This window comes from Corvus kubaryi, unplaced genomic scaffold, assembly GCF_017639235.1.
Source record: "Corvus kubaryi isolate FWS band 111438036 unplaced genomic scaffold, C.kubaryi_AGA036_p1.0 71, whole genome shotgun sequence".
NCBI lineage: Eukaryota > Metazoa > Chordata > Aves > Passeriformes > Corvidae > Corvus > Corvus kubaryi.
The window spans coordinates 11,359,298-11,379,554 of NW_024582059.1; the positions used below are offsets into that span (position 1 = coordinate 11,359,298).

Below are 20,257 nucleotides of genomic sequence, written 5' to 3' on the forward strand. Positions count from 1 at the left end.
AATTTGTCCTCTATTATTTAGGGAGGCAGTTGATGAGGCACATTCAGCTGTATTTGTCATACACCAGATGTGGGGATAGTTACAGTCACTCATGCTTCCTCTTGTTTTAAGCTCCTCAGCGGTTGGTCTGGGATGGTTTGCACTTGCACACATGTGCATACACACATACCCACACACTCTATTATTTTCAAACTTCAGTGTATGTTGTGTATCCTAAATATTCATATGATTTTCCAGAACACCCATTCCTAGTGATTGGCAGCAAGCACACTGGATAAAATCTGTGGTTTTAGCTGAACAGCTCGGCGTAATCACTAGAAATCTTGCGCTTTGCAAGTGTGTTTTACCCTTGCACTATTCCTTACCATCCCTTCACCCTTTCTTCCTCACCAGCAGTGACACCTGTTCCCTGCAGGCATATTTGCAATAGCCACTCTAGTGAATCTGAATGCCTTTTAAGTAAAATGGAGTGTCAGTGGGTTTGGTGATGACTCAGAACTCAAACTGCACATCTCAGATGTGCTGTGTGCCACTTTCAGTCATGTTCACATGCTTATTAGTTCAGTGTCTTCCTCTCTTCTTCAGTTTTCTCTGTCCTGACAGTAAATAATTCTCACAAGTGATGCCTACAAGAGCCACCATTCATTTTTGTGTGTTACTGAACAACTGCCAAATGCAGCAGTGACTGCATTTTGGCAGTGGGTGAAATGAAGCCTCTGCATACCATTTGCAAGGATCCTTCAGAGTGGAGGATGCTCAGCAAATGTGGCCTATAATTTTCTGACTCCTAAACCTGCATTTTGACACATGAGAGTTATCTGGCACAAAAACAAACCAAAAATGGAAATAAATATGGATTTAGAAAAAATAAAGGGAAAACCAAAACCACCTATTTTGCTTGCACAATCTTTTTTATTTTAATAGAAGGATTTTTTATTTTCACCACCCAAATGAAACTTTTTGTCTTTTTCAACTCACTTAATGTGTCCATCTTTCTGTCTCCTCATCAGGCCTCCTGTAGAAGACAGCCAAACCCTGCTGACACCAGTGGTGAGCTGTGGCCCACCAGGAGCCCTGCTGACCCGGCCCGTCATTTTAACCATGCACCACTGCGCAGAGCCAAACACAGAGGACTGGCAGATCCAGCTGAAGCACCAGGCTGCCCAGGGACCATGGGAGGTGAGGCTCCAGAGCTCCAGCCTGTGTGCTGACGGCATGCAGGGCTCTCTGCTGGTCCTTTATTTGCCTTTCTGAACCTGGATGCCTGTATTTTGGGGTTTCCATGTAAGGCACACAGCTGCTACATGAAGGCAGGAGTGCCCTTCCACACTAGATGTCTAGGCTGCCCAGTGCCCATGCAGAGATCAGTCCTTGGGGCACTTTGGCACCTCCTAGTACTAGCAGTTTTCCATGGTGGGAGCCTGAGGTGGTTCCTTGCCAGTAGCATAGCAGGAGAATGTCCCAAGGCAGTGTGGCAAAACAGTCTTCCCACTGTAAGTGGAGCGTGAATTGATGCTTTCAGCAAGGCTGAGCCATCCTGATAGAGCCCTCCTCTCCAGCCCTGTGCTCCTAGGTCCCTGCTGCCACCAGTTTGGTCTCATAATTAATTTGGCCGAGGACACTTTCTCCTACTGGCAAGTTTAATAAGGTCAGGGTGGCTTCTGAAGGCAGTTGGGCTGACAGCAGCGAAAGTGCCATGTCCAGCATTGTCTTCAAAAGCCTCTTGTGTTTGCCCTCCTGCCTGTGGCACCGGCTCTTCCTCCTGCTGGGAGGGAGCGTGCAGCAAACACAGCTCAGTCTCGCCAGCTAATCTGCACCCTACAGCCCGACTCTTGGCACCACACGTGTGTTCCTTATGTGTGTCCGTATGTTACTGGCACCTCTTCATCTCACCCCATCCTCCTCCTGCCCTTGACAGAGGTTGCTCTGCCAGCTGTGCACACACCCTGGTGTGAGTGCAGCATCCATGGGGTCCCTGGCCATCACACAGCAACCCTCTTCCTCCTGTCAGTTCTGGAGCAGCTCCTCCAAGCTGAGCCTCACACACACGTGTGCACACACATTCCTGCACACCCCTGCAGCATCACTCGGGGCAGCACCTCCTGACAGAGCCAGGTGCTAGCATGACCATGGAGGAGGTGCAGCCTGTGCTGCAGCACCTTGCCCTCCAAAAAGATTGTGCCACCACTACGAACACAGCAGGCTTGCCTTCCCTGAGACTAAGGCAGCCAAGCTTAATGCCTAATGCCAGCTGAGCCCACTCTTCTCAGCTGCCAGATGTGTACGTTGTGCTGCAGAGCTGCCGGCAGCAGGGATGAAGTGGGCAAGTTGTGCTGAGCGTCCTGTGGCACTTAGTGGCTTTGCAAGAGGCGGCTGTCACCCGCTGCTGACATTTCATTTCTGCTTCCTCTCAAAGCCACTCAGAGCACCTTGTGTTGCGTGCAGGATATTACATGCAGGGTTGAATGGAGAAATTAGCAGGGGAGCTGTTTTCCTGTATGCCCAGGGTGGGGAGGTCATCTGCATTCAGGCAGTATGCATTTTTTTTCTTCACCCTGCACTCTCATCACGGAGGATTATTCTGAGGAAGCAGCAGGTGATATTTCATGTAGATGTGGTATTTGGCTATCGCAGAGATTACTTTCCTTCCTTGAGTTTTTATAACTCTTTATTGTCACGCTTAGGAAGTGAAGGGCAGTTACTTATTCAGCATGCCTGAGACTACTGATGCTAAGTCATGGTCACCAACTGGTTAGTTGTGCAATATCTCTTTCAATAAAATCTTGGTGATATTTTCATTATTTGCCTAACTCTGGCCAGGGCTTTAAAAGCAGGAGTGAGGACAGCGGGAGTTTTTGACCCCCAACAGTGCCACCAGCACCCCAGAGAAATCTGCTCTCTGTGCCTACACAGGAGAAAAGCTGAAAGCAGGACTTACAGATCTTGATTAATCTAAGGGGCAAAGAGCAAGGACTTTTTGCATCATCCAAGCTTGAAAAGGGGCATTGCTGCCTAAAAGGAGAGCAGCTCTGAGGGGTCACATGCTGTAACTTGGCCTCTTTCTCTCTTAGGATGTGGTGGTGGTCGGAGAGGAAAACTTCACCACCCCATGCTATATCCAGCTGGACCCAGAGGCCTGCCATATCCTGACAGAAACCCTCAGCACCTATGCCTTGGTGGGACAGTCAATCACCAAGGCAGCAGCCAAACGTCTCAAACTGGCCATCTTTGGACCGCTGTCCTGCTCTTCGCTGGAGTACAGCATCCGGGTCTACTGCCTCGATGACACGCAGGATGCTCTTAAGGTGGTTCTTGATCTCTTGCTTGCTCTCCCTCTCCCTCCCCAGCCGTCACAGGACTGCAGTCATAGCAGTGACTAGACCCTCTGCTTCAAGTATTCATGCTCCCTGGGGTATTCTTCTGATTAGAATAAGAGCTTGACAGCAAGGTTCTGTTTTACAGTTGAACCCCCACACTATAAATTGTTCTTTGCATAAGGATCTCACACTATTTTCCGCCCACCAGTCTTTTTTCCTTTGTTTACCTGTATCATACCCTGAATCCTGAGGTTTTTGCATTATTAAAAGGCCATAAGGTACACAGGGCTTCATTCGTTATTCATGTATTTTTAATGCTAAGTGCCAGCTCCCTAGAGATGGAGAAACATATAATTGCTTCTTTGTAAATAGTTGATAATGATAAAAGAAGCTTCTGGCCTGTTAATCACTGCCTGCTTTCATACTGCTTTATTACACCGCTTCGTGTGCAGCTTTTTGTGTTGGGAATTCGCAACTGGAATAAACCAAAGCTGCTGCTATCCCTGACTGGATAACCTTACTCTCCCTGCGTAATTCTGGCATGCGCACAAACACACACTCACTACATACAGATGAGCGGAGAGGTAACAAGACTTGCTATTTCTCTTTATAAACACCTGTATTTATACAGACGGTATCTATAATAGATGCACTCATGAAATATGTAGCTCCAACTGCACAACAGAGTTTATTAGAAGGTGGGTTTTTTCCTTTAGTTGTAATTAGTGCAACTTCACAAATGCCTCTTTGCAGCAAAATTATTTCAAAGCCTGACTAAGCAGAGTCATCCCGCTGCTGTACAAGCTTTTGTTTACCCAGGTCTGCGTGGGAATTATTGGGATTTAAACTCACATGCACTGGCTGGGAGTTGTTTGTGTTTTTCAGAACAGTGACTTCCATCACTGAGGGCAGCACGCTTGGTTGTTCTCCCTGATACTATCTGATACCAAGTTTTGCCTGCCTAGGCTCTGCTGAGGTGATACTCTTATATGTAAGAAAGGCAACAAAGTATAAGCGTTGAAGCAGGCCCCTGGTGACTTCAGCATGATTTTGTCCTCTGGGAACTAGGCCTCTGTCACTGCGTTGGTGTTACCAGCCTTTTAGAAAAAATTCTTTTCCCTGGTCCGATTTCCCTTTTGTTTTTCCTATTAAAAAAAAAACCAAAAAAAAAGTGAAAAGGATCTTTCATAGCAATCAGACTTCAAAGGTCCTGGTGATTTTATGCCTGTGCTGCATAATACAATTTTCCATGGGTTTGACAAGGCCTGGGGTAATAATAAGTGAGTCGGAGGGGCCTTCTCCAGCCAGCTAATGCAGTCAGAGCTGAGGAATCTAATTAAATATTACTCAGGAGCTGTTGGTCTGTTTCTAATAGACTGTGGGGAGAGTTGTGTGGTAAAGTTAATCCAATTCAGTGCGACAGCAGAAGGGATCAGGAAAGGCACAGAGCCACACGGGGGGACTATCCTTCACCTGAGAAGCTGCAGTCAAAATTTGGGAGGGCAACAGGTCAGTCCTTGGGATCCTGCTGCAGTTAGACCCCAAAGTGAGATTGCAATTCAGAGAGGAAAGGTGAGCAAAGTCAGGAGGCCATCATCCCAGTACCTACTGCTTTTTTACGTCAAGTTCATGCATTTTAATTTTCTTTCTCTTTGGCATGTCTACCCCAAGACTGGAGGGGCACCCATGGGGTTCAAGACCCAGCTAGCTGGTGGTTTGCAGGAGGACAAGCGCATGTACTTGCTGGCCACAGACTCTTATGAATGCATGAGTTGCACTTTTTTGGATGCGTAAGGTCTGGGGAAGGAGAAGATTGAGGAGAAAGAAGCGTAGTAAACCAGCTGTAGATGAGTAAAAGAGATGTAGATGGAAGGGCTGACTACGGAGCAGTTTGTATAAGCAGGCGTATATGAACTGGTAAATGAAACCAGTGTGTACTGAACATCCCTGTGTGACAGTGTTGTGTAGACTCAATCTATGAGTATTTAGAAAGAAGAAAAAAAGGTTGGGGTGTCTGGCACATGCTTTCACAGCAGCTGGTACTGCAGCAGCCCCTGCCATGCTGGGAGGGCATCCTTGGCACTGCCCTATTGCCAAAGGGAAGGCATTCACCAGGCAGTTACCACTGGATGTGTGGACAAGGCGTGCAGACAGGGCTGGGCCAGCAGATCCTGAGGTTAGAAGTATTTCAGAGAGGAAAGAAAAGTTGTAAGCAGCAGGTGAAGCACCAGCTGCAATGTCTCGGTGTCTTGAGGCTGGCTGCTCTGGGCAAAGCACAGCAAGGGTAGGGAAGAGCAATAGTCCCATATTGAATTGTCTGAGCTTTGGAAGAGCCTTTGTAGGGGATTGTGTGCATTTTTTAATAGACAACCGAATGCATTCTGTTATTATTTACAACTAGGAATGAGTGTGCCATATGCTGAATGTGTTTTAACAGCCACCAAAGGAAGACAAGTAGTTGCAGTATAAAACACAGTGCGGTGTTTATCCAGCAGGCTTTTCCCTCTCATCATGCAGAGTAAGCACTCGCAGCTGAGCTGCCGGCACCCGCAGTACAGTAGGGAAGTGTAATGATTTGCCATCAATAAGGGCTCAGTTAATTGTGGGAGCAGCTTAGTGAGGTTCCTGGTGGCCATGGAGCAGCATGGGCTCAGTGCTGATCACACGTGCACCATCCTCTGCCCTGCAGGGTCCCGAGCCACCTGGATGGGGTGCTCACAAAAATGCTTTTTGGGCAAGGGTGAGGGGAGTTGTGACCTTGAGCATTGGCCTCTTTTTTTAAGGCTAATTTTTTGCACTTTAAAGGGGATGTCCAAGGTTAAAAAAAAGAAAAGAAAAGAAAAGAAAAGAAAAGAAAAGAAAAGAAAAGAAAAGAAAAGAGAAGTATTAATATGATAACTATAAAGAAATCCAGCTGCTTTTCTCTCTTTGTTGATGTATATCTTTGAGATTGAGGTATGTGACCTTTGTGTGGCAGCCTGGTGAGGGCTGAGCAGCCAGACACATGGAAACAGCTGCCTCCCTGGGGGCATGTGAAGGACTTCAGGCTGTAGCAGGGTGACATCCCCCGAGCTGTCTTGTGCTGCACAGTAACTCTCTTCAAAAAACCACCCAAAAGTGGGCACAATAGGCCTGTGATCTTCTCTCTGTTATTTAATGCTTATTTTTCCTTTTATTGAAGACAGGCACAGCTTGGACTGAACACCGTTGTTTGCTTGTGCCCCTTCAATGAGAGCGTCCCGGCTGCAGCTGTTCTGGTGTCACGGGTGATGGAGTGATGCCTTACACAGCTCCCTCTCCTAGGAAGTAACTCCTGCCTCACAGGGTGATCAGAGACAATGGGCAGGGTGACCACAGCCACCTCAGCATGGGGCGAGCAATATGCAGCTCAGGTTTTGGCTCAGGAGGACACAGAGATGCCAGCCAGCAGGATAAGCACTGCTCTAAAAAAATGCTGTATGGCAGGAACCAGCCAGAGCATTTGAAGGGCTGTGCAAGCCATGGCTCCAAATTAATTCTGAGTTAATTAGCTAAGTGGCATGGGAGAAGCACGGGCTGCTTGGCATCCACCAGTTAGAGCATGTGGAAGGGCTACTGTGGCCCAGGGCGGCTACCAGAAGTGGGATGTTAAAACTAGACACCCAGATCTGGTGGGTGGGATGGTGCAGCATCATGCTGCAGTTTCCCCCCACAGTAGGGCAACTCCCAGAGCTGGTGCAGCACGGGCAGGAGCAGTTCCTCAGCACCCAGGCTCCGCATGCCTGAGAGCTGGCATCTGCAATTAGCTCACACAGTTCCACCAGTCATCTTCTGGACCTTCCAGGGAGGTAATTGGAACATAATGAAGATCTATGGTAATCAGATAATTACTATCGATTGCTCTTTAGACATCTTGATGAAGTAATTAGGTGGCACTGGAAAGAAGCTGTAACTGGTTCATTGGCATAACCTTAATCTGAAAGGTTTTCTGATTTTGTTTCTTTTCCTCTAATGGCCAATAAAAGAACATAGTTTTAGCTTCAGGATCTGCCAGATGCTTTTGTTATATGCTTACTACCTCCCTGAAAGTGGTCAGGAGTAGGCTAGCTGAAATGGGGGCTCCTTTAGTTGGCCTGGGGCGGTATCCCGGTTTTGCGTGCCCCTGTGTTCCTTGAGCACCCCCACTGTGTGTGATTGTCTTTGGCCACAGGAGACTGGTTAGTTGGTTGACTCTTTTAATTAAATGTGACTGAGATTGGCTGTGTTGGTTTCTAATGGGTCTCATGGAGTTGCCTTTGTACTTGGCTTCTTCCATGTGGTCTACAATTAGGTTGTTTGTAGGCAACATTCCACTGTGGTCAATTACAAGCTTATATTTAGCTTCAGAAAATGACCAGACCCTTGGCTTGCTGACTTTTAATCATGTGATCAATATTTCAGTAGCCCTGAACCTGTGTATTTGTTTGCACAAAATGCTCCATCACAGTGTTTTGCACTGTTCCCATGCCATCCTGCTGGACAGTGTTGGTGCAGGTGTCTGTTATCTCCTGTACTGCTCTGTCATGGGGTGCTTTGTCAGGAGGCCACGAGCTGAAAGACCAGTGGTATACACAGGTCCCATGTCAGCAGGACCTACACAAATTAGAGTTTCCAAAAACAAGATAGTAAAGCTACCATTAGTTGTCCAGTTTGATGAGCAATGGGGAAGATTGATCTATTTTTGTGCTCAAACAGTGACTGCATGCAAAGTCTTTGCATTCCATATAACAGCACAGAACCGAGCTTCTGCTTACAGGACATGTGAGTGAACACTGTGTTGCCCAGGGGAGAGGTGCCTGCATCACTGCTGGGCTGCTTCTGGATGAAGGAGGCGAGAGGGTTATTATCAGATCCACTAATGCAGTTCACACGGACACACAATTCTTCACAGTGCCTGTGTATTCCCTTAATCTGTGTTACACAGGTTACAGCATCTACAGCAGACAATCGTGAGGACTCAGAAGAGCAGTGTGCTGTCTTGGTGAAACCTGACCACTTTCTTCTTTTTATTGCAATACTGCAGGAGGTCCTCCAACTTGAGCAGCAGATGGGCGGGCAGCTTTTGGAGGAGCCCAAAGCTTTGCATTTTAAGGGAAGCACCCACAACCTCCGTCTCTCCATTCATGATATTGCCCATTCTCTCTGGAAGAGCAAACTGCTGGCTAAATACCAGGTGAGCATAACAAAACATTCACATTGCATGTTAGCAGTGAGGCTTAAAGAAATACTGTCACACACAGGTGTGTTTAAAAAACACCAGGAATCGGGCTATAGTTCCATGAACATTTTTTTCCCTGGACCATTTGCAGTCACATTTAGCATGGAGCCTGCAGTCTCTGGTCATACAGCATCCATGCCTTGGCCCCACATCCCTCCCTAACTATGCATTTTTGCTTTCCTCCTGCAGGAGATTCCCTTTTACCACATCTGGAGTGGATGTCAGAGGAACCTGCACTGCACCTTCACACTGGAAAGGTTCAGTCTGAATACCCAGGAGCTGGTGTGCAAGCTCTGTGTGCGGCAGGTCGAAGGAGAAGGACAGATCTTCCAGCTCAACTGTTCTGTCTCAGAGGTAAATGATATTTGTGTACTTTTCTGTCCAACTGCAGGAACGTGGGAAGGCCAAGGAGGTATGACCTTTCCCATTGCTACCTCTTTAGTGCTTTCCAGTTTCCTCCTGACTGTTGGCATGGACCTAAAGAATGGATTAAGTCATTGCTTTGTATCTCCAGTTGCATTTTTCCTTAGTTTCTCTCATCTGGAAGGAAGCATCCCTCCTTCAAGGCAGAGGAGAGCAGCTTTGATCTCTCTACTAGTGCTGCCTTTCTTTGTCTATATGGAGGAGCTCTTTGCCTACCACTGCCTAGCACATCTCATGAAGCTTACATGGTGCTGTTTCCTTGGCAGTCCACAAGACCCATCATGCCTGACAGTTCCCTGGAGAGAGAGTTCCCTGTCAGTGCTGTATGTTCCGTGAGCCACTCCCCTCTGATCCCACATAATAGCTGCTGTGCAATAGGGAATATCAGATGGGCTGGTTGCAGTAAAGTCTTCTCCTCATATTTTGCTACTGCTACAAATCCTGACTGTTGTCTTTGGCAATTTTTCTTTTGATGTCTGACATTTTCCAGAAGAAATATTATCATAAGTTTGGGGACATCTTTGCCAGTGCTATGTAGCACCTGGAGAATTTTTGTTCCTTGGGGCAGTCAAGCTCGGGACTGAGATGCAGCAACATATTCAGGTGTGAAGTGGCACTGACTCCAGCAAATGTGCTGGTGCATTTTATCCCTGCTATCCTTGGCAGCTACAAGGAGCAGACTCTTGGGCAGCAATTACTGCTGGCTGGCTTGGGGAAGGGCTGCAAGAGCAGAGACAAAAGTTTCTTGTGCTGTAGGGCTCTGACAGTGAGCACCATTACCCCTAACATCTGCTTGGTTAGTGGGTGTAAAGTTACAGATTCATCTGGGGACTACACAGCATTAAGGACAGATGGTAAAACAAGCATCATAAACAATTATTGTAATAAGTACTGCATTGAGGTAATCACTAATTTAACCTCACAGAGAAGAGAAAGAACTGAAAGTAACTTTAATGAAATGCGAGTATACACTATAATCATCTTCAGCTGGTTGTGTGTAATAGGGCCTGGTAATAGATTCAGAAGGAACAGGACAATATTCTTGTCTTGTGCTGTGATCCTATCCTTCAAGGATGAATAGAGGGAGTGAATAATACCACTGCGATCAAGGCTGCCTCCTGCAAAATTGCCCCTTGTTTTTGACACCTTGTGATATTCCCAAACTCCAGCAAGGAACAGGAGGACCTTGGGCTGCTAAGAGCTGGAATATAGGGTCAGCTAAGAAAAAAATCCTAAAACTCAGAGATTTGATGATAAGTCTGGGGTAATAACTGCAACTTGGAAACCAATGTATGCCTCTAGAAGCATGATAAAAACATCAGACCAGGCATCAGGAAACCATAGCTGTGGTTCCTCACATTTTCTTCTGAGGTTAGGCTAGTGGTATCTAGCTAGTGGTTAGGCATTGCAGGACTGTGCTGGCATCTTTCTTTATTGCTGGATCTGTTTCTCTGCCTCTGTCACACTGAGATAAAAATTTAGAAACACAGTTTCCTGCATCCTCCCTTGATGGGCTTTCTTTTTAGTCCCCTGCAAAGGATGTAAAACTTCTGCGGATTAAACTGTCTTATACTGGTTTTATACAGTGTCTACCACTGGGACTTCAAAAATACAAATGCAGTGAGTGCCAAAACACACACATTTGCAAAGCAGGAGGAAAATATTGATAAGGGTCTCCCATGCTTCATTTTTGAAGCCCTCTTTTTATCTTGTGCTCTTGATACTCACCCAGAAGAGCCACAGGGCAATGCCACAGATACCTGGGCCCCTTCTGCAGCAACCTGAAGCCCCTGGGGCTGCAGGCCACCTTGAGGGCCAGGACAGCACCTGTGTCCTTTGGTCCAGAATATAAAGAAAAGGTTCTCTGCCTGCAATGGCACTGTCACCACACTACTGCTGCTTCTGATCTCCCAGTGAAGGTGAGCCTGCATGCAGCATCAGTGTCAGGCATGTCCTTTTCCTGGCTCCTGGGCAATGCCTGCTGCCCAGCAGCAGTGGGGCAGTGGGGTTGGGGCAGGCAGTCTGTGACGCAGAGCCTTGGCACCCAAGTACAGATGCCACATTCAACATGTTAATTGAGGGCATTACAGTGTGGCATAAACCTTCCTTGGTTAGAAATTTCACTGATTGCCTAAAATGCCATGTCTTTGAAAAAAAAAAGGCAAAAAAAATCATATTTATACAGTGGAAGAGAATTAATTGGTGTAGATAAAAGAGCGGAGGCAAAAGTTTTAATTCTGTGCATTGCTCGTGGACATTGGCTCCCCCCTTTCCATCTCTGAATACGTTTTTGGGGGATAAACCAGGGATTGCACAGGACTGTGAGCATCTCCAGCGAACTCCTTGGGGGGTTTGTGATTGCGACTTAAGCCAGGAGCTGCCTGGCATTAAGACAGTTTCAGGTATTACAGCTCCTTCGCAACAGCCAGTTTGACACTAAGCAACAAGACAGTCCACAGAGGAGAAAACAAATCGGCATTTAATGACAAGTCTTTAGCATGAGTGTTTCTGGCTGCCTGGGGCTGTGATTTGGCAGTGGGGGAGGAGAAGCAGCTCCCCATTTTTACTAGAAAAGAAGACCAAATTGAGAAATAGACTGAGAAGCACAAGGGCAGACCCAGCCACGTTTGCTGCTTTTTCCATCATGGTCCCAGCAGGACCTCGCTGTTCCTAAACAAACCCGGCCACACAAATTGACCAGCTACCATTGTCCTACCAGCTACCAGCTGTAGGCACTAAATCCATCCAGGCCAATGAGAAGGCGAAATCCTTGCCCAGAAGAGCCAACTGCTGTTATTCCCAGTAGTGTTACCAGCAGTGTCAGGGGGGACCCCTCCAGCTGGGAGGACCACATCAAAGAGCATCAAAACCACACCTGCAGGGGACAAGCTGGCTTTGGATCTGACTTTTCCCTTGAAATCCTTGCTGCCACACTGCCTTTGAACACACTGCCCCCTTTGTCCTGGGGAGAGGGGGCAATGACTGCCGCCCACCACCCCCAGCCCTGCCCTGAGCTCTGCATGCTCTCCATCTATTTCCAGAGTCAAAGCTGCATGAGGGTGAGGGCTCAGCTTGTGCCTGGGGTGGTATTGACTGTCTGTCTGTGGTCTGCACAGCATCAGAGGCTTCAGAGGGCTTGGGTGCTCCCAGAGGGATGTCAGTGGTGTGAGCCTGGTGCTGGCTTGGTGGGACACTTGGGAATATGCTGGGAAGGGGGTCTTTTCAACCATGACAGGAAAGCCCAGTTCTGCTCTAGTAGTAGCAACTTGCTCCAAAATTTGTCTAAGTGTCTGATCTTTTGTTATTTCCAGTAAGTGATTAATTAAGCTGGCCTTTTTGTCCAGTTATAGTAAAATTCACCCTCCAAAACAAGAGGAGGGAAAAACAATCTTTTGTCTACCCATAGCTGATTATAAATATTTCTCTTTTCCAGCGGACTAGCATGTTTATGTTAGCGTTTACTGGAGTAGCAGAGGGCTGCAAGTAAAAGCCCTGAGGTTCAGAGGATGTAGTTCTACAATTGTCTCTTTACCCATTAATAAAACTGATGGGTTTTTTTCTGCCTTTCCAATCTCAGGAACCTACTGGCATCGATTATCCTCCCATGGACACAGCAGGCACCATCACCACCATCGTAGGGCCCAGTGCTTTCAGCATCCCGCTCCCGATAAGGCAGAAGCTGTGCAGCAGCCTGGATGCTCCCCAGACCAGGGGCCATGACTGGCGGATGCTGGCCCACAAGCTGAAACTGGACAGGTGAGGAGGGTTGCCTGTATGTGATCAGGCAGGGAAGCTCCTAGGGAGGAAGGTATGTGCAAGAACATCCTGGTGAAAGTCCCACTGAAAGCAGATGTACAGGCTGGTCAGGCTGACTGCACAGGGGATGAGCACCTTGACAGCACCAGCAGCAGGGATGGGTTGAAATCATATGAATTCAGATAGTTTCCATGCAGCTCAAAAAAACTGAGTTTCCTTTTGGCTCATTGCAGGTACTTAAATTATTTTGCTACAAAATCAAGCCCCACTGGGGTGATCCTGGATCTCTGGGAAGCCCAGAATTTCCCTGATGGCAACCTGAGCATGCTGGCAGCAGTTCTCGAAGAAATGGGAAGACACGAAACGGTTGTTTCTTTGGCAGCAGAAGGAAATTACTAATGCAGCCTTGGCATGACCAGGAAGGACAGACGCAGGGAGCGGTAATGCCCTGTTATTGCAAACAAGAATTGAAATGAAAACCCAGACCAGTGAGTTACACAAGAGACATTTCAGAGAAGAAAGCAAGCAAACAAGAAAAACCAGCCCTGACCTTCACATGTGCTCTCCTTGTACATTATCACAGGATCAGAAAGAGATGATGCAAAGTTGTACCTTGGAAATATAAATCAACCTAATGTTCCTCTCGGCTTGGCTGTACACTGCTTGGTACAGGTTTTTACAGTTTCCTAGGAAACGCTTTTTATTGCTATCCAGATATATGGATAAACTTTCTTAACAATCCCAGTTTCTATGGATGTTGTTTACATCAAATTCTGGACAGGGGTAAGGAGGCTGTCCATGGCTCTTTATATTTTTTGTTTAAAGCCATTCTAGACAAGGCTATGGACAGTTGGTCGTGGCTATTTCAGCTTATTGGTTTCTGGTGAATTCAGATTTTGGATACAATTCGCACATTGGTTGTCTTGCAATGATCCTCCTGTCATTGTTCTGTTTCCTAGACCTACCTGTAAAAAAAAAAAACAACAAAAAACAAACCAAGAAAATCAGGGTGTGCATCTGGAAAGCAGGTACTCTGGCTGATAAGCAGGAACACACAAAACGTTCCCTTCCTTCCCCAAGACAGTCCCACTGAGCCTGTGTGGAGAATAGCTCTAAGACAGTGGGGAATGAAGGATCTGAGTTAATTTTCAATTCACACCCTTTCCACCCCTTTGCTATATGAGGGGCCAGATATGCAATTTGGAGTGGTTGGAGGGGAGAGGGAGAAACCCAGAAAAAAATAAAAAAGAGAAGTTGCTATGATAGTTATTTACTGATTAGTATCTAGGGCAAGGATTATAATGACTATTATTATTACCATTATTACTTTATTTCTGATTTTGTCAGCAGCAGAATGAATAACTTCTGGTTTTATGGAACCTGTTGTCCCCTCCCTGAAGGTCTTTTAAGATGTTTCCCTCTCTATGCCGTCTGTCCTTCCCTTTGTCATTGTACTCCTCCTCCAAAAGTCCTCTGCCAGCCCCCACAGGCTGCTCACTTTGTGTTAGCATTGCTGTGCTCCACACCCAGAGCCAAGGCAGCATGAACTGAGGACACTCTGCTGATCTTCACCCACCAAGTGTCGGACCCTGGCATGTTTTGCACCACCCTGGTGCCCCAGGTTGCTCCAAGAAGCAGCCCTGTCCAGAGGTGGCTGTGAACCAGAGATGGCCTCCCAGTGCGAATACACAAAGACCACTGGTTTCTGACCACAGATGCAAGCATGTGGAGGCACAGACATCCACCACCTGATTTGTGCATCCAAGGTGGGCTTCCATAGTTTTTGTTTTGTTTTGTAGCATTCTAAGAGCCAGCAGCTCCTGTTAGTTCCCCACAGAGCTGCAGGTCTCACTGAAACCCACCACCTCCCGTAATGTTTGCAGTCCTCGATGGCTGGCGAGGGAACACTTGTCCCTCTACAGCCATGGCCCTCTTGGCCACCAGAAAACAGGTGAAGTGGAAACTTTGCAAAAGGAGCAAACCAGAAGTGGTTGTCCCTGCAAATGTATTTTGTTCTGCTCAGTGAAAATTCTCTTTGCTACATGACAGCGCATAGGATTGCAGTAGTTTTACTGCCAGACTGAGCTGTCCTCTACGTCTGGCACAGAAATGCTTTCTGCCCCAACCCATCCACTCCAGGTTTCCAGCCAGGCCCTGGTTATTGCTGTTGTGCACACATGCATGCCCCTGCCCACGTGTGCATTACCATGCCATACGCTTCCCGAGACTGGAGTTAGCTTGTTCTCTTCTGTGGTTTTGATTTTGCTCTCCCCAAGGCTCTCCAGATCGCGCCTTTGAAGGTAATTTTGAAAATGTCATTGGTCAAAATGAAAAGAAAATTTCATCTGGGCTCTTTTTCAATTTGACATTTCCATAGGCTTGGCACTTTTTGCTTATAACTTCTCAGGACCCTGACCAGGTTTAGATTGACCGCCAGGTAGCGAGCACAAAAAGTTCCCTTCCTTGTAAGAGGTAACCGGGCAGCTTGCAAACCAGCATTTCAGTAAAAACTGGAGACCAGAACACATGCATTGTAACTTTCAACATCTGTGTGCATTTTGCTTGTATAAGCCCCGCCTTCTCTTAATATGGAGATTCCATGGGCATCCTTTCAACAACCATCTTCTTTTTCGCCTTTGGCATCAGATGCAGCCTACTGCAATGCTAATGGAAATTTTGCTTTCAGCATCAGGAGGATCGGACTGGGGCTCCCTTCTCCACATCTTTTACTCAGAGCACTAAAATGGCTCTTAAGGATAGGTCTCAGCTTTTCTCCCTCCTGTGCCGCCTTTAGGTGCAACCAGTTGTGTTTAGTTTGTGCTTCTTCACCTTTCTCACGTATCCCTCCTGCGTGACTCTCCTTCCAAGGCGGCTGCAGGAGTTGAACTGCCCTTTGTCCCTTTGGCCTTTTTGGCTCAGTCTTTGTTGGCTGATCCCCAGGCTCACTGGTGCTCCCTAGCTCTCAGCTTTTTCCAGGTGGCCAGCACGTGCACCCTTCTCACCAGGATCAGGCCTCAAAGTGTGTCACAGTTATCAGTATTGCTGTGAGCTGATGTTCCTTTGGCCAGCTCTCTGACCTGTGTTCTGATGCCTTCTGCAAGAGGCAGGTGAACAACTTTCTCGCAGTGTTCTGGGGCATTTTCCTTTCCCAGCATCACAGTGAAGGGGATTTATTGAGAGGAAAAATGCACTCTCTGATTAAGAGGAGCATCCACAGAGGTGGCTGGAGGTCAAGAACATAACCCTTCATCACTGAACATGACTAGGGCAGCAGCATGACTGCTACTGGGTGGTGAAGCTACTCTTCTTCCACCCTGACTGCTCAGAAACCACCTGCAATCCCCTGCTGCAATCACAGGCTGGATGGTTTCCCCAGCATCTGCTCCAAAGGCCTTTACAGGGTCCCAGCACGGCCCCTGGGGCTGCCTCAGCCCTGACAGGGCAGTAAGAAGCATGGGAAGGTTCCTCCTCAGAGCCACAGCTCATCCCAGCAGCTCTGCACCCGTTCTTTGCCACTGCTGCTAGCAGCAGCTCCCACCTCACCTCACACTTCCCTGCATTAATTGTGCTCAGTTTTTTCTTTTTTTTCTAGGGGGAATGGCAGTGGCAGGGCATGCACTGTGGGAGAGGGCTCTGGCTGGTGGTGTTCACCACTCAGCATCCCCATCCTGCTGGCCCCAGGAGAGCAGGCAGGAAGCAAGGGCAGCCAGATCAGCTCAGGATATTATTTTTGGTGGGAGAAAACCCAGCAGCAGTTCCTCCGCCTGGATTGCATGGACATAGTGCCATCTCGTGGGGCTGAGCCCCCACTCCACTGTGTCGCTGCAGCCACAGCAACGTCGCACGGGAAAAGGCTTCCTGTGGGGTGGCTCTGACTAAGACTGGCAGAACTGACTCTTTAAAAGTGGTTGTAAGATTTTATGTCAGGTAAGCACATCTGCTTTAAAAGAAAAAAAAAAAGGCTGCAGGCTTCCTACCCTCCAGTTATTACTATTTTTTAAAATGCTTTTCCTTTTAGTTGTTCACCTTTGGCTTTGTACTGGAGCAGCTTAGCTGCTCTTCACACCATCTCTTCATTACATGTTGATTGCTAGCGCTATAAATAGTATATATATTATATAAATATATATAAAATATCTACTGACTTCAAGGAAAACCTTTCATTTCCAAGTAAGAAACATTTATCAGAGGCAGTCCTTTTCACCTTATTTTTTTTCTTCTTCTTCTTTGTGTTGTGTTCTTGTAAAGGTGACTGTCAGTGTATAGGGTAAGTTTGGGGTTCGGTTGGGGTTTTTCTTTTTTTCAAAATTTATGATCACAACTGATCCACTGTGTCTTGTTAAACAGTGCAAGACCTAAGTGCTGTTTTAGTGGATCTTGAAAATTTTGCAGCAGTGAAGTCTCTCCAGTCAAGATTTGCTTTATTGGGAGACCAAGACTTTTTTCCATCTCGCTGGCAGAAATGCAGACACTCATGAGACGTTGGAGTCTGCAATACCCACAGAGCAAAACATGTCCATTCCTTGGGTTTCCTGCTATTTCTGTTGCTTACATATAGAATAAATGTATCTACATGCTGTAAGCCTGTCATTGTGGACAGTGTCCTAATGTCTTGTATTGCTACCTACAATAGTTTCTTTTGGGTTCTCCTTTTCTCCTTCTTTTGGGGGCAGGGGGCATGGGGAAGGGGGGGGGGGGGGGGCCCTGAGACCATTGTATGCTCTACCAAGTAGTTACCAGAGCTCTGAGGTTCATTTCTGAACACAATTATATTGTTGAGGTTGGCTTGGGGTTTTTGTAATCTTGTGTCCAGGGAACTTTGTAAACAATCTTACTGAGTGTTCAGAAGTCTTTTCAGGTACTACCCTGGCTCCCGTCTGGCCATGAAGTAACGCACTGTTTGCAGGCTGGTTTGCTTGATATCAAGTAGTGCAAAGAGTGGTTTGAGAATGGAAACCAAACCTTTGGGCCTTCTCCCACAAGGACTCCAGTGAGTTACTGACTTTGGGGTCACCACTGCAATTGATCCCTAGCTTGTGTGTGAAACCTTGAGTTCATAAAACAAGCTGCACTGCAGATTTTTAAATGCTGAAGCACGTATCTCAGACATCCTTTGAAGTGGGACTTCAACAGAAAGGTAAAGTAAGTGTGTGTGTACATAAAGAGGAGAAAACAAAGGACACTGCTGCTGGGGGCTTTTAGCTCTCACATTAGGTATGGGCATCCTCTTATTATACCAACTTTTGAATGAGAAGGTCAAGGTCAAAGTCAAAATTCAGTGTACCATCACTGCAACGTCAAATATGCAGTATGTCAAAAGCCAACAGAGTAAAAACTGGCAAGTAACTGGAACTGGACTTGAACTAAGGCCACAGAAATGAGGCCTCACGTTTGGTAGGTCAGGCTCCTTGCTTGAATAGAAGCATTTTGTTGATTTACTTACTTGTTGTTTAAACTTGACACCCGCTCCCTGAAATCTGAAAATCCCTTCTCTGAAAGTCCTTTGATAAACTCTGTCAGTAAAAAAAGCAAATAATAACAATAATCCAGAGTTCCCACAAACATCTATCCCAAATAGGTATTTCACATTTTCTGTGGTGCTGGTTAAATGCACTTATTAGTGGTTCAGTCTCCTCAACTGCTTACAAAGAGATTAATTGCTACATGTGCTTCACCCTGGGCCTGTCCTCCACTCCCAAAGCATCCCATGTCATGGCATGCCATGTCAGTAGCTCTGGGATGCCTGTGAGGAAGCAGGATGTAATTGGGGAGGGTCCTCCTGCAGCAGTGATGGGACAAGAGCCCCAAGGTGAGAAAAGCTTGCATGGGCCCTAGAGCTTCTTTGGCTGCTGCCAGCTGGCTCTGGCCAGTAAATTTGGGAGCTAGCAGAATACAAATAAAAAGCAAAATTGGGCTGGAAAGCAAATAAAATCAGGAAGGAGAGGCAAAACACTCTTCTCCCCACAGATTTTTCAAGGTACCTTGCAAAAACACCTGAGCCGAGAGCCAATAACCTACTTTGAAACACGGAGTGTGACACAGCTGAGAGAGAGAAGTTGTGGCATTACTCTTTTCACATCTGTGTGGTAGACTCTTTTTGCTAACACATGTTCTGTTATTGTTGAAGAGGGAAAAAAAAAGAGAAAGAAAAAAAAAAAAAGGAGTATCTTCAGTACCTTTCCAAAGCAAAGGAGGGCCTGCAGGAAATGAAACATCTGTGTGACCCAGGTGTATCACGTTTCTCCCTTCTCTTCCCATGTCACAGCTCTACCGGGGTTCGTGGGATTTGTTTTCTTTGCTATTCAGATCTGGAGAACTCTTTTGGTTTTGATTTCCCTATTGCTGTATCTTCTATGCAATTCCTTTTCTAAAGACTGACTTACTACAGGAGAAGTGCTAGCCATTGCATTATTTGTATTGCTGTACAGTGGAGGTGTGGTTTACTAGTTCTGAGTGTGCCTCTTACCCCCCTCCCTTTTTCTCCTTCCCTCTGTTTGTAAATGCCTGCATTTATTCTGTCAGCCTGACATGTACAAAGTGTAAGAAAGAATTTTTAAACAGGTAATAAATTATATTTATAAGCAACTGGAAAAAAACCACACCCTACTTTGTGTTCAATTGTTTAGTTCCTGGAAGCTCAGAAGTGGAGTCTTTAGGTTTTTTTTACAAAAAGAGAAAATATCTCCTCAGAAGAAATTTTTCTGCACCTGAGAACTGTGGGATTCAGGGGCGTGCCAGGGGCAATGTGCAGCAAGCATGGGGCTTTGTCACCTAGATGTGGCCAGGTCAAGGGGCTGTAGAAATGCTGCTGGAGAGTAACTGCAATGCCACTGAGCACCGACAGTCTGGGGCAAAGCAGGAGAGCTGCAGGGGCTGTGCAGCTCAAGGGAAAATTGCTGTTATTTACACACTTCTCTGAAAATAATAGCAAGGCAATTAAACATTAGGAAACACGGAGCTGAATCTGCAACGCAGCCCTGCAGAACGAGAGGAGTGCTCCAGCTTTAGGTACAAATGAACAGAAACACCTCACTAGATGTAGAGGTAGGTAACCCATGTCTCAGCACTCAGCAATGCCGTGTTTCAGCTGATGCTGGGTATTTAGGCTGAAACGTTTTCACCTGATGCTTGGGGCGGGAATTCTAGCTTCAGTTTGTGCACAGGTGACTCCTGTGGCTCTTGTGCTATTAAAAATAGTAGTCAAAAATATTCATAAACATGTGGCAGAATGAAGGGGGGTGGGTGTCTCAAAAAAATATTATGCTAATACCAAGTTTCTATAGATTTACATAATCAGCCACAAAACACGACTGACTGCTCTATTAGTGATAACACTATTTTAATTACTATTTTTCTCTTCACTTTGTGAAAGAAGTGATGCTTTTTTATGCCAGTGGAAACATATGCAACATATTGCTGTTTACTTGTTTGCTCAGAGGAAAAAAAAAATCTCATAAAAATAAAATAAATAAAATGAGGCATGGTCAAAATAATCTAGCTGGAGAAATGAAATGCAAAGATGGTG

General features: G+C 46.4%; 1 protein-coding gene across 2 annotated transcripts in view; it reads left to right on the top strand.

The window, feature by feature from the left end:
• Window positions 1-19,331, top strand: part of UNC5C (unc-5 netrin receptor C) — a 253,828-nt gene extending 234,497 nt beyond the window's left edge. For both annotated transcript variants that reach the window (XM_042049631.1, XM_042049632.1), the window contains 6 exons: window positions 1,011-1,179; window positions 3,072-3,305; window positions 8,359-8,508; window positions 8,743-8,907; window positions 12,554-12,732; window positions 12,966-19,331. In XM_042049631.1, coding sequence (XP_041905565.1) covers window positions 1,011-1,179; window positions 3,072-3,305; window positions 8,359-8,508; window positions 8,743-8,907; window positions 12,554-12,732; window positions 12,966-13,131 — 1,063 coding nt within the window. In that variant the 3' untranslated portion in view covers window positions 13,132-19,331. The remainder of the gene's footprint in view (window positions 1-1,010; window positions 1,180-3,071; window positions 3,306-8,358; window positions 8,509-8,742; window positions 8,908-12,553; window positions 12,733-12,965) is intronic.
• The last annotated feature ends 926 nt before the right edge of the window (window positions 19,332-20,257 follow it).